The sequence below is a fragment of the Harmonia axyridis genome, chromosome 3 (assembly GCF_914767665.1).
Source record: "Harmonia axyridis chromosome 3, icHarAxyr1.1, whole genome shotgun sequence".
NCBI lineage: Eukaryota > Metazoa > Arthropoda > Insecta > Coleoptera > Coccinellidae > Harmonia > Harmonia axyridis.
In genome coordinates this window covers 33,540,399-33,555,169 of record NC_059503.1, presented here as the reverse complement: position 1 = coordinate 33,555,169, position 14,771 = coordinate 33,540,399, and the positions used below count along the sequence as shown (strand labels likewise).

At 34.3% G+C, this 14,771-nt stretch overlaps 1 protein-coding gene and 1 long non-coding RNA gene across 3 annotated transcripts in view; one reads left to right on the top strand and one right to left on the bottom strand.

The window, feature by feature from the left end:
* The first annotated feature begins 307 nt into the window (after positions 1–307).
* The window catches only part of LOC123677184 (tau-tubulin kinase homolog Asator), a 62,006-nt gene continuing 47,542 nt past the window's right edge, over positions 308–14,771 (top strand). Inside the window, exon 1 of one of the 2 annotated variants that reach the window (XM_045613756.1) lies at positions 308–594. In XM_045613756.1, the coding sequence (XP_045469712.1) occupies positions 587–594 (8 nt within the window). In that variant the 5' untranslated portion in view covers positions 308–586. The remainder of the gene's footprint in view (positions 595–14,771) is intronic. The other variant, XM_045613759.1, reaches the window with a different exon arrangement.
* On the bottom strand, positions 7,326–8,317 carry LOC123677185. Its single transcript, XR_006747066.1, has 2 exons — positions 7,996–8,317; positions 7,326–7,941 (listed from the first exon to the last, which is right to left on the bottom strand). It is a non-coding gene; the product is annotated as an uncharacterized LOC123677185 (long non-coding RNA).

The window sequence follows — 14,771 nt, the reverse complement described above, 5'->3', positions numbered from 1 at the left end:
TACGTTTCGATACATGAAATAACTGAATGAGAAAAAATGCAAAACATACCAAGCGTCGGGTTGTACACCTGACGAAGTCGTAAAATCACCGTCAGACTAACTGACAAGAAAAATTAGAATTTCCCAGATTTTAATGTCTCCCATATATGCGGCATCAATAACAAACAAACGAAACGGTACATCCAAGGTCGGAATACTGGAATAATAAACCGACTTGCACCTCAGTTTGATAAATACTTCTTGGAAACCGTAAATTTTCATATCATTCATCTAAAAATACGGACCAGGGGTAGGGATCGTACCGTAACACAAGCCTCTGCCGCAGCTAGCCGGCATCTAATTTTGAATATCGCTATACTCTTTTTAAATAATCCTCAATTCGGGCGACAGTGCGCGACGTTCGTTTCTGGCTTTTTCTTCTTTCCAAACGCCGTTTTTAACGTTTTCAAGAAATAAAGTCCCGTTTATTCTCGATGATATACCGCGCGGTACCGAATTTTCTGTGAGATTCCTCAAGGTTCTATTTTTCCAGAGTGCCGGTGCATTGAAAGCCGACAAGCTGGGGGGAAGCGTGGAGTTGCCGACCATGAAATGGTAAGTTGTAAGATTTGATGTCTTTGATGCACAGACCCAAAAGTCTCATATATTTCATTCTTGAGGAACTGTTTTATACAACGATTTTTAACACATCGTCATGTTTGCTTCTTTTCACTTAGTAATTAGTGCCATATATCCTCCTGATGACATTTTTGTTGAGCTTGGTAACAAGTAATACTTACTGGAGACCAAATCTGGATTGCTTTGAAGTGGTTTTCATTCATTTTCATCATGATTTTATTTTCTTTTTTGAATGAAGTGTGGTGGCGTAGTGTACAAATTCGACACTATGACCTTACCACATTATGGTTGCATTTGTTTGACTTTCATTCACCTCATTACACTCTGCTTACTGCATTTTTGACCTCGAAAGCAATTGTTTTGTAATTTGTAACATATAACTAGAGACCGGATTATATGCATGCAAATGCGTATTCAGTTGATACATATTTTACAAAAAATCTAGGAATTCTGTATTGCTGTATTTACATTATTTTTCCGTGGGATACTTTGTGAATGAAATCTTTCAAGGAAACTCATCAATCCTATTGTCGAAACTGTTCTCAGAGCTCATAAAATTCATAACCATATTACATTTTGCAGCATGTCTTCAACTAGACTACAAAATTACATCACAAAGGATATTCCAAATTTTATAATGCTTATGATAGATTTTCGATGCAGTCGTATATTTTTTTTCATTTTAGAAAATATCCCAATTCGAGATAACAAATATGTGATCGATGAATTCGATAATTCATAAGCCTTTTATCAGTTTATGAGTCCAAGGCAACTATCAACGATACAAGTAAAAAAACATTCATTTCCCTTACATATCTAAAAATATTAGAGAATTCGATGTTTTGTCATTGGCTGATTCCATTAATTTTGGGGAATAACCCTAGCTTCGAAGATTTATGTGAAATGAAAAGTGTTATTGAATTATCGGTTGAATTTCTGTTAAAAAAAGGGGGGGGGGTTAATTTAGCACCTAATTTCAATTTCTTCCCAGTCACCTCAGGGAATGTAAAACGGTACTTCTTCATTTAAATAATTATTTTTAGTGATCGATGGTACAATGTTATTTTTATTACAAAAATAACAAAGTGCTAAATATCTATTTGTAAATTATCTTATTTCTCCCTATTATGCTATTCAACTGATTGAAAACTATTCCAATTACAATTAATGTTTTTTCATGTATATTTTCCTCCTTTATCTTTATTTGAAGTATTTTCTTTCTGGACATATTTAGGGAATTAATACATTATTATACAATTTTTACGCATATTTTTAACTTTTTTGCATATTTCTCTCTTTTTATGTTGCATACAATCCGGTCTCTTGATATAACATAAAATATTCCATTTTGAATGATAATAGTGGTCTGAATGTAAGTAAACACAGTTCATTCTCACTTGTATTTAATACACTGGTACTAATTTAAACCTACACTAAAAAGTACACTTGCACTACTAGCAGTTAATATGTCTAAAAAATTTTGTAATTCTAATTATGTTACCTACCCTTCATGAACCTGTTCTCTTAGGTCGCTTAAGTTTCAGAAGGGTCTGACGTTTGACAAAGGTCCAGTTTTATTCGTTTCATATGTCATTTCAATTCAATAAATCACATTGTTGTTTCGTTACTTTCAAAGGATAAGCTTGAGACGGCGAATTTCAATATCATACAACAATATAACCTAAGCTATGAACAAAAAAAGTTCTTTAGATTATTTAGAAAATATCGAACCCACTTTGACTTATTCTGACACACGAATTACCGAGAATTACATTTAACTGAAAGCTAAAAAGATTAATTAATGTAGTTAAACTATATCTAACAGTTTTGGGATATTCGGAAAAACTTGTACTGTGGCTCAAAAATTACGAATACTCGGGTAACATATTTTGGATGTATTAATTTGTGTCAAGAACTGTAGATTAATATGTGAATAGAATAGCCAAGATTCATAAATGAGGTAGGTAGATCAATGTATATGTAATTCATTTGAACCGATGGATCCAGAGATCAGAGACGTTTCATCAATTTAATTTAAGTGATAGTTACACACTGGTGATAGGTTTGATTGATAATATTGCCGACAGATCAATATGAGTCATAGGTCCTATACATAGACAGTAAATCTATCAAATTAGAGTAGATAGAATATCTCAATTGAATAATCAAATCAATGTCCATCATGTATTTCATAAGATCAATGACATCAATCTGAGAAAAAACTTGGTGAAAATTCAATCGAAACATTATCCTGTATAATGAAAGTCTTGGAAACTTTATTTAAGCCGTTGTAAGACCTACTTTTCAACCTCCTCGGACAATGTCGATTATTTTTCGATTATTATTTTTGGATTTTTGGGGTTTTGAAATACAGAGTATTCACTAATACACAGATAATGGTTTTAATCGTTTATTCTCAAAACACTCTCGTAAGTCTCACTTTTTCTCTAAGCAAGTTCTAGAAGGCTAAACGAAAGGGAACCCTAACTCAGAAGTGAGCTCGACCCAGTTCAGCTGTCTGAACGCAAGGGAGCCCAACCCAGAAGGCGGCTCGACCCAGTTCAGCTGTCTGAACGCAAGGGAGTTCAACTCAGAAGGGGCTCAACCCAGTTCAGCTGTCTGAACAGAAGACGTGACAGAAGAACTAAAACACACAGGTTATGTCACTGACGTTTGCTCTCGATCATCGAAGATCTATATTTGTTTTCTCTCTCGATGGCCCTCGATGGCCGCGCCACGTGCAGACTCGCAGCGCCACCTACGACGTTGAAGTAAAACTTCAAGTGTATGGTTGGTTGTCTCTCTCGAAACAAGTTCGGATGAAGTAATATTCTAACACTCCCTCCCTTCATCGAACTACAAGCAGCATTCTCCACTCTAAGTCTAATCTATAAACAGAACTCAATTAGTTTATACTCTAGTCTCTAGAAATACTCTGAAAACAAAAATTCAATGGGTTAGTATTCCAAGATTATTAAATCATTAGTTTTTGAGTTAATCTCTTATGACTGTCTGATGGTATCTCTGACACATTCTCTTTCGTTGGAGTCCACCTCACTGTGGTTCTCTTATACTCAACACATTGTTTGAAATCACCATGTGTCTTAACCATCTATCTTCTAAGTCCAGATTTCTCTCTATGTAGTAGGTCGTCATTTATTACCTCTAAATGATCATCAAATACTTTTAGTTTGTGACTACCATCTTTCTTGGTGCAGTCTCCAGCGGATTTGTTATCACACCAGACTGTTATAGGAAACATCAGTTTACCTACCACAAATCTAAGTGCCTTATCAAGAGATATTAATTCTTGACAAGCATCACTCATAGCTAGATATTCGGATTGACAAGTGGACAATGTGACATATGTTTGTTTATGGCTTCTCCAAGCTATTACATCTCCAAACAATCTAATAACATACCTTTCAGTTGATGAATAGTCGGAATGGTCTCTAAATGTTGCATCGGTAAATGCTTTTAAGTATTAAGTTTGAGCAGTTAATTTAAGACTTAAATTCACAGTACCTTTCAAATACCTGAATATTCTCTTTACATCTTTCCAATCAGCTTCATTTGTTTTCTCGTTAAACAATTAACAGCAAACGTAGTGTCTACCATTTGATGGATACATTAAGCTACCAATCGCTTCTCTATAAGGAACTCTTTTCATCTCTATAAGGAACTCTTTTCATCTCTCTAAGGAACTCTTCTCATCTCTATAAGGAACTCTTCTCATCTCTATAAGGAACTCTTTTCATCTCTAGTTTATCTGAGTCATCTTGTAGATTCTCCGATTGATTTCTCTTAATCTTGTTTTCTACCTGTCTGGTTACCATAGGAGTATTTTGAGCATTGCAGTCATTCATATTCAATCTATCTAACATATTCATGGTATAATTTGATTGATTGATTTATATACCTCTCTTCTCGGTTTCTCTTTATATTTATATCATTTCTCCTCCAAGTATATAAACAAGGTCTATGTATATCATTCTCTGAACCAAGTTTCTGGATCTCTTCAGTGAATCTCTTATTACATCTCTTTGGACTTATCTTCAGTCCATATAGGGCTTTCCGGAGTTTATATACATAAGATCGTTTGATCTCATTGTCAATGTCTACTCCATCAAGAATCTCCATATAGATCTCCTCTATAGTGCCATTTAAAAAGCAGGTTTTTACTTCTGATTGACAAGTATGTAAATCATACTTATTGATTATTGCAAATGTAGCTCTAATTACTGGAAGTCTGGTACATATGTCTCCTTTCAATGTCATAGATATTTTCGACCTTAAAGCCTTGTATGACTAATCTTACTTTGTATCGTATAAGACCATTTGCCTCTAATTTTCTCTCGAATACCATTTTGGGTCTATAATATTTGCCCGTTTTCCAGATATTTGAGGATACTTTTTATCTACCAATATCCAAACCTTATTTTGTATCATGGAATCAATTTCTTCTTTTATAGCTTTCCTCCATAAGTGGCCTTCTCTAGAATTTATAGCTTCCTCGAATTTTATCGGTTTTCTCATATTCACCTAAAATAATAATATTAATAGTTGATCTTTATTGATAACTAGTTATCCAAAGGCAATCGACCGAGGTCGTTCAGCATACTTTCTAAAATACTATTCTCTGAATAATTAAAAAACCTTGCATAGCTTACGTCCTCTACAGTTTTCTCTAAGTGTAGCAGGGTACTGGCCTTTTTATCGACAGTTCCCTTATTTTGGCTCTTTCGAGTTTTTCATCCAATCCCAGTCAATTATATTTTCCTGGGTCTCTAATTTTTTCTAGTGTCATCAAGTTGTTTATTTCTATAAACATCTTTGTAGGCAAGTTTCTTGTTAAATCTCACATGTTGAGATTCAAGGGACTTTTTCCGAGCTTGAATGCTACGTCAAGTATCCACGGTATAACCCACTGGGACATCTTTCAGGGCACATTCTCCAAATTTCAAGCTGGATTTTGGAATCTTAATGTATGCGAACATCACAATACATAATAATACTTACAAGCTGGATTTTGGAATCTTAATGTATGCGAACATCACAATACATAATAATACTTACAAGCTGGATTTTGGAATCTTAATGTATGCGAACATCACAATACATAATAATACTTACAAGCTGGATTTTGGAATCTTAATGTATGCGAACATCACAATACATAATAATACTTACAACAATACATTCAATACATCCACATCTCTCAATTTGATCAAAGTGGCATTTTGCATTTGGTGCAAACTTTGTCAATGGTGTTTGATATCTGATAGACTTGTGTGTTCTGTTGTACACATCTATGAATGCATCAACATCAATCTCCCACATACTCTTAGGTAGTCTGGAATCAAACATGTATGTACAAACCTTCTTTTGGATCGTTGAGTCAATCCTCTCCGCTCTCTCGTTCTCTATATTTTCTCTACTCAGTACTTCTGGGAATTTCCTTTCGGTAAATCTGTACCTTGATCTGACCTGATATAATATACCTTCTCATTTTTCTCCAACAAGTTTCTTGTTGATATTAAGAATTTCTTTAATGCTTCAGCCAACTCATCTTCTGTTTTAATGAATATGCTTTAGCAAGTCTCCAATAGTCTTCTATGTAGACATTAATTAATCTTCACTGACCTGGATGAGATGGTGGTTTAATAAGTCCCATCGTGTCAGTGTGTGTCAATTCGTTGTTTCTCAGCTCTCATTCTGTCTCTTTAAAGTGTAATTTTTCCATTGTCGATATGATACATACTTCACGTTCTAAGTTTTGGATTGATTCCAAGTTATCGATCTAAATTACCTCTCTATTGATATGACTGCAATCCCAATATTTTCTTGTTGCTCAGATTGTGTTTCATCTGTTTTGTCAGTTGAAACTTGTGAACTTTCTCTTTAGGTGAAAAGATGAGATCATACTCTTTCTCCCTCCCAATCGCAGATTCCGGTTCTCCCTCCGAACCTAATAACTCGTTATTGGACTGTGTCTGCGATTGCAAGCTCATCTCATCTTCTTCGCTTATCGTTGCTTGACTCTCTAACACAATCTCTTTATTAACCTTATTGTAAACTCTTAGGATTTGGAATTGTCCTCATCGATTACAATGACTGCTATCTCGTTTTATTCGCTCTCTATCCTCATATTTTGACATCTCTCAAAGTTTCTCAAAATCGGACAACCATTTACGATATGGTCTGTTGCTCCAGAATCTGCAAAGAAGTTAATGATTGCATCAAGTTTACCTGTTTTAGTTTTTCTATGCTCTATACTTCCAACCCTTCTTGCCTTGGAGCGACCCTCTTTTTTTTTTAATCTCTTACTCTCTCTCATTCTCCTCTGGTTTACATGGCTTCGTCTCTTAGTGTTGAAACTTGGCTTGTTCAACCTACCTCTACTCGATCCTTTAAATTTAACGTTTCGTTCGTGCCACCATTGTTAATGCAATCCTCTTACTTGATTGTCCCACAACCGAAGCAGAATCACTTACTTACTCTGTTGCCTCAAATTTCAATCAGTTGACCAGTGTCTTTCTTTGTTACAATGGAAGCATTTTAATTTATGTACCCGTTGAACTTTTGGAATCTCCTCTTCAATTTCAGACCTCTTCTCAACCTCCAATCTCTCTGGTCTCTCTCTCTCTCTCTGATGAAGGTCTTGATCTCGTCTAAATTACCTTCTTGGTTTGGGGTCTGTCTCCTGGTCAGATCTGCATCTCGTAACTTGGATATGACTGGTAATACAGCCTGATAAAGTGCAGATCTTATCTTTTGAGCAGTTAGCTCAATCACACCTCACATGCTCTTACCTGAAGTGTGTGTCGCATTTGACTTGCACTTCCTGGAGAACCTCAAACCTCTACTTACTTCAACAGGGTCTCGGATATTCAAAATTTTTCTTTCAATAGTTCTTCTCAATTCTGTTTATGATAATGTCTCATACTTAATTACTTCTCTTGGATTTGTTGGCCTCCGAAAAAGTTTGGTTACTCGTACTTGGCTCTATGACGTCCAACAAATCATTTGTCAAAAAGCTCTGATCATAGACTGTCCATCCAGATCTTAAATTTGAATTCTGTTCTGTAACATGGATTAATTTTAAATACCTGGGTTTTCTAAGCTCTAGAATTTAACCCCAGAAATTATTCTCTTAACTATAATCACCTCTGTAAAATGAATTAATTTTTGAATACCTGGGTTTTCTCAAATTCTAAAATTTAACCTCAAAAATATTCTCATATCTCTAATGACCTCTGTGACATGAATAAATTTTAAATATAGCTGGGTTTTTCTCGTACTCCAAAATCTCTAAAATTCAACCTCAAAAATATTTTCATAACTCTAATTACCTAACATGGATTAATTTATATATACCTGGGTTTTCTCATACTCTAAAATTCTCTTCTCTACTCTCTCTATTGTACTCTCTCCATTTTCGACAATTTCTTCTCTCTCAGATCTCTAATTTCTCAAAAGGGGGTTTTGTGTAATGACTCTAAAATTTCTCTAGCATCTCTCATCTACGTATCACTCGTTGATACTTTTCTAGTCAGCTAAGATCAAGGAAATGGGCAATTATTAATTGCATGAAAAACTTACATTGGTTTTGACAATTCTCTCTTTCCTCGTAATGCATGAAACCTATATCTTCTGCACTTACGGAAATGGTGGAATCGCTATGATAATCCACCAACGGTTTTCCTTGATTTCCTTTGGCTGCCATCTATTTCAGGATTTATGAAACAAAATATTTATATTATGTATTTTAAGATTTTTGTGCATTATATGCTCTCTTAGTACATTTACTACCAGGTATAAGATATAAAATTTTGTTTCGTGCTTCTGAATTGCCTCAGATGCACAACAATCTGATACAATTCGAAACATGGCTATTAAAGTTTTCGAGCATCACCACCACGTATATATACACCTTACTACAAAGCGGTATCACGCACTGCAATGAAAACCTGTTGAGTTAGGTATGGCCATTTGTACATTATACGGGATGAATACTTGAATCCTATAATATCCCTAGCTTACAAACGAACAACACAGCACAGCAAGCATTGTACGAAAGAAGCCCTGAAATATTGATTATCACTAATCTTACCATACTGCAGTTTTTGTAGTTTAGTGAAATAAATAATTCCCCAAATTTTTCATCAATATATATACTCTCAAAATATCTCAATCTCTGGATTATGTTTATGGAATATGAAACATCCAATTTTACATGCTCCAAGCAATGTATGTAGAATCTTTAAATCTACATGCTCCAATTCTCTAGGTGTGGTATGTAAATTCTCTAAAATTATCCAATCTAAAACAGAAAGTATGTTAGCAAAGTCTCTGAAATTTTCTCATCGATACCTCTCGAATGATGTATGTAGATCTCTCAAATTATGACTCTGAAAAACTCTAAATTCACATAATATAATTTTCTCAAATGATGAATGTGAAATCTCTGAATTCATGAACATCTAAGTCAATTTGATACAACGAGTATGCAGAATCTCTACATCTGCATAATCAAAATCTATATGACATGTGTATAGTAAAATATGTCATTTCTCTTAACATCAACGTTCAATAACCGTTAAGAATCAGATTTGCAAGGTCTCTACACTTGAAATCAACTTCCTAGGTTGTGAACATGATTTAACTCTATCAAAACCTGTGTATAGTAAAATATCTCATTTCTTTAAACATCAACGTTCAATAACCGTTAAGAATCAGATTTGCAAGATCTCTACACTTGAAATCAACTTCCTAGGTTGTGAACATGATTTAACTCTAATAGATAGGTAAACACATTATTTCCAAATACAATATACATATACTGTATAACAGGAATTCTCTATTTCAGCAATGAATATGAAATAAATCATTTCCATTCACTGAACTCAATAAAATATCTCCTCTAACCTCGTTAATTAAGTTGAAATTTCAACTTACCTCAATATTTTTCTCGTGTGAGATTTTCAGAATAATTGTTTACCTCGTCGCGCAGTTTGAAGCTTGCTGGTTCCATAACCTTTTGGATTTTTGGGGTTTTGAAATACAGAGTATTCACTAATACACAGATAATGGTTTTAATCGTTTATTCTCAAAACACTCTCGTAAGTCTCACTTTTTCTCTAAGCAAGTTCTAGAAGGCTAAACGAAAGGGAACCCTAACTCAGAAGTGAGCTCGACCCAGTTCAGCTGTCTGAACGCAAGGGAGCCCAACCCAGAAGGCGGCTCGACCCAGTTCAGCTGTCTGAACGCAAGGGAGTTCAACTCAGAAGGGGCTCAACCCAGTTCAGCTGTCTGAACAGAAGACGTGACAGAAGAACTAAAACACACAGGTTATGTCACTGACGTTTGCTCTCGATCATCGAAGATCTATATTTGTTTTCTCTCTCGATGGCCCTCGATGGCCGCGCCACGTGCAGACTCGCAGCGCCACCTACGACGTTGAAGTAAAACTTCAAGTGTATGGTTGGTTGTCTCTCTCGAAACAAGTTCGGATGAAGTAATATTCTAACAATTATCTCACCTGAAATTCGGTAGAAGTTTAGATTATTATATTTTCCATTCTTAACTAACTAATGAAAACAAAATTAATACATATATCCATCTGAATTTTTAGCAGACTAAAAGATTTTACAGCTATTCATAAATTTCAACCATAGGAATATCAAAAAATTATAAATCTTCAAAATTTGACGATAAATATGATATTCTTAGCTGGGGTCCATCGATTGAAAAAGCAAAATATTGAGGAATCAAACGAAAAAAATTGTCAGAACCGCGACGCAACAAAATCATATCATAAATTATAAATTCGTAGTACCTACCTATTTCTATTAGCTCTAGTAATAAAGCAGTTTCATAAGGATTTAAAAAGAGGTCTTCATGTTCTGAGAAATTATCATAAAACTTCTTCTGAAAGGATGATACATAAGTAAGAATTTATTTCAATTATTGCTTTTGACTCTACCGAAGGTAATTCAAGCATTGTGATCACTTTTGGGGTGGAAAAAATTGTTGTTCTCGAATATCGAAATTTCCACTTACAAAATGCATTTTGGTTTCGTGTCTGTCTGCCGGTCTGTTTATCCGCAAATCTTTGTTAATTTCTACAATTGTTATCATATTTTGATGATATATAGTGAGGTCGTGAATAGCTCTTCTTCATATATAGGGATCAAGTTGAGCATACAAATGGTATGTATTTGGAACCAGTAGTTATTCCATAAAAGTTACTGATATTTTGGTATGGGATCTCTATATTTTGCGTTCAAATAGTTCAATTTTGATCAAAGTTGATATGGATGTTCTTGGTAAGATATTATAGATTCCAATTGAAGCTTTTGTTGCATAAACAGTGCATAAATAAAAATTTTTGGGAGATAATAGATAGACAGATATTATAGTATAATACCGAAATAACGTACTGTGGAGCGACTGACTTTTTAAAAGTGAAGGACGAGGACGTGCCAAAACAATTGGCAGAAAATGTTTTCAAAATATTGTATATTTATTGTATAAGTTATGCCAATAAGAATTCGACAGGGGACGGTTCTAAGTATGATAATATTCAATTCACATTAAACAATCAAAATCTCACAACTCGAAAATGCCTAGTATTTACTATTTCTATTCCTTGGCGCATAATTGTCGATAGGTACATAACCAGGAGTACCTACTGAAGTACTAACAATAAGTTACGTTCCTCAATGACAAGCCAACCACTCTCAAATTCTCTGCATTGCCAATTTATTTTCACGACCGAACGAAATCGATCTATGATCTGTGCCAGAAATTCATTACACTCCAAGTAGTCAATTTTGCGAAACAAGACGTTCCATTATTTTGTCCAAATTACCCTTTATGTTTACGAAAAAATTGTGTTGGGGAAATACGGGATGACCTATTTTCACCGGAAGTATGAGAAAAGTACAGAAATATGGGTCATCATTGTTTTTTATTTCGGACAACGGATGAATTTAGGGAATGACGTGATATTGTTGGTTATATTGACGTAAAACGGCGAGCCACCAAAAACATGTTTTGTAAAATCCCGCCAAATGGTTTCTGAAATACAAAATTCTTGAAATCATTGTTCATTTTTTCAAAAAGTGAATAAATTCAGCTTCAATACGCGGTATCAATCAAAGTTGTCACATCTAACATTATCTTTCAAATTTGATTGATTCAGGAGTAGATATCTCGTAAAAGTCGTGAATGAATATAAAGAGTAATATTCGTCTTTACAACACAGTGAACGTCTAGTATATGATAATAATTTGCTAATATGTATATGAAAAATTTATCAGTAAAACAACAATAAAAAGCAGAAAAAAATATGCTCGAAGACAAAATATGAATTCCTCAAAATATTTTTATGGCCATTTTCCATTCTGAAAACATGCTGACAACTGGAATTTGAGGTAGTAATTACTTATTGGTTGTGTCCGACTATGGTTTCTGTAAATAATAATCAAAAAAAATAGAAAATTCAAGAGCAATATAAAAAAAATTCCAAATATTCCAAGTTAGCGCGTCCAGAATTCACAAAGAACGAAGAAATCTCATTTTATCTGTGGTTTCAGTATTGCAGTTCGATAACCCTGTCCTATATTCTTCCGAGAATAGTTCCTCTGGAAGAAAACTTCCAATTTATTTAAGTCTTATCGAACAAACTCCCATGGATCTATCCAAGAAAAACAAATTAGCTAAGCGCTGAAAACCGTTTGTTATGTTTTATATTTCGTAATAATCGAACATATTTTGAATTGAATGAATGATCGAGACAATGCACAATGATCCTCAATTGCAGGATAACATAAAATTAAAAATCGAGCTACCTACGTAATAAATTTACAAGGATTGAAACATTTGATCTTTGTTTCGGGAAACGATATAGATGCCAAAGATCTATTCTCATCTCAGGCAACACGACATAAATCGACAAGGATTTTGACGATATTTGGGGACGATAACCTCATATTAATAGTTACAGATATATGCGACAAGTTTGTGACTAAAGTTCAGATATTGGATTAATTTCTATTAAAGTTTAGATTTTCTCTCCTGGGTTTTGTAAAGCACCTCAGAAGATCTGTGCTTGTAACAATTGCGTTCTGTGTAGACTACACTGTGTCTCATCGTCACTTTAACCCCAACAATATTAATTTTTGATTCAATGGCGAATGGTTGGATGTTCCCTCGAAATCAGAATATTTCTTTTCCAGCTGGGTCTAGCACTTCGGCATAGAAGTATGAGGTCCTACCTACTGGGTAGAATTAAATATATGAAGATTCCCGAATCCCTAGAGATAGAGCATTGAAATAAATGATGATTGAAAATAATAGAATATTTATATTGGGACTCCTAGCAAAATATAATGAAGACAAAATATGCAGTCTCGAATAATATCATTGAATGGATACTAATATCCGATATAAACAAATTTTGACCTTTTCAAGTAGCTAAACCAACCATGACAATGTAGATACTCAGTAAGCTTGTATATCAATTTGTAGATTATATGTATTCAGTTTATTTCCTGAAGAACACTTTGTTATTATAATCAATAAAGCCATATCTTGGAAATATCACAGCTCCATTCTTCACTTTTGAGATCAACACAACAGTGTTGAAATTTGGTTCAAATTGTAAGACAGTTGATAACAATCAACCAATTTGAAACAAATTTCTCTAGAATTCTGTATAGCGATACATTCAAAACTCTTTATCGATTACTCTGAACAACACGTGGAGTCGCCAACTATAACAATATAACACCGTTATTAACTAGGCTATAATAATCATAGTTATATACAGGGTGGCCATTTGAAAACGAAACAGACGAGATTACAGACGAAATAAAGTTTTTCGATAGAAATGCTCGGACAGGTCGATTTCTGTTTCGAGGGGGACAACTTAAGATGTAGGTTACGGACGCATAGCGCTTCAACCCTTGCTGCTACAACCCCCACCCCCAATTTTTGAATAGGGAAGATGGGGTGAGTGATACCTCATTTCAAAGGTATTTTTATACTGATTTCAGCACAGTAATTGTTTTTTCATTTTATGCATTAGTTCTCGAAATATTCTTAACTAAGTATTTGAAAATGAAGTGGTGTTTTCATGGCACTTGTAGTGTTTTGTGAAAAATCGACATTTTGAGCTTCAAAACAACCATGACTGTGGCTTCCTTCCTAACTAACTAACGCATGAATATTTCGAGAACTAATGCATAAAATGAAAAAACAATTACTGTGCTGAAATCAGTATAAAAATACCTTTGAAATGAGGTATCACTCACCCCATCTTCCCTATTCAAAAATTGGGGGTGGGGGTTGTAGCAGCAAGGGTTGAAGCGCTATGCGTCCGTTATTATATAAATCAGAAATGTTCCAGTGAGCCCAATCTGAAATTGGGGGAGACTCAGGGCTCTGCCTCGGGGCCGCTCCTATTCTAATTGTTCATCAACGATCTTCCAGAGAATTTGAGAAAGTTATTTTATATATATTTAGCTGTTTTAGCGGGTACCAAGGAGGAATTACAGAGTTTATGAGATATCCCAGTTCAATTCCTTGTTCGATGGTGCAATTTTAGTGCCATTATGATCAATGTAAATAAAACGGAATGCATATTATGACATAATAAATCCCATCTAATGATGATAATAAGTTCATAACTCGATAGGTATTTGAAGTGTGACGCTCATGTTGATGCAGTTTGTAAAAATCTGAAAAACTCATAGTGTACAGCCATCTTTCGTATAACATCTTGCTCTGGGAAAATTCCTCCGATGTTGGTAGAGTCTTTATAATTCAAAAGAGGATTTTGCTTTTGATGTTCAATGTAGCTCCTTCTTATAGACTTATATTCTCTAAACATAGCATTTGAATACAGCTCTATTTTGTGTAAAGAAGAATGAGAGTAATATTGTTAAATTATCAAGCTTTCATTACCAGAATACAATAAATGAGGGAATATTGTATATACCCAAAGCTGCTTAGTTCGAAATGTCACGTAGATATCAGTGTAAAAAATTATTCAATCTCCCTCGTAATATTAAGACACTAAATATCATAAGGTTTAAGAAAGTATAGTTAAATATTTATTTTACAGTCTGAATGGGAATTTTTCTGTT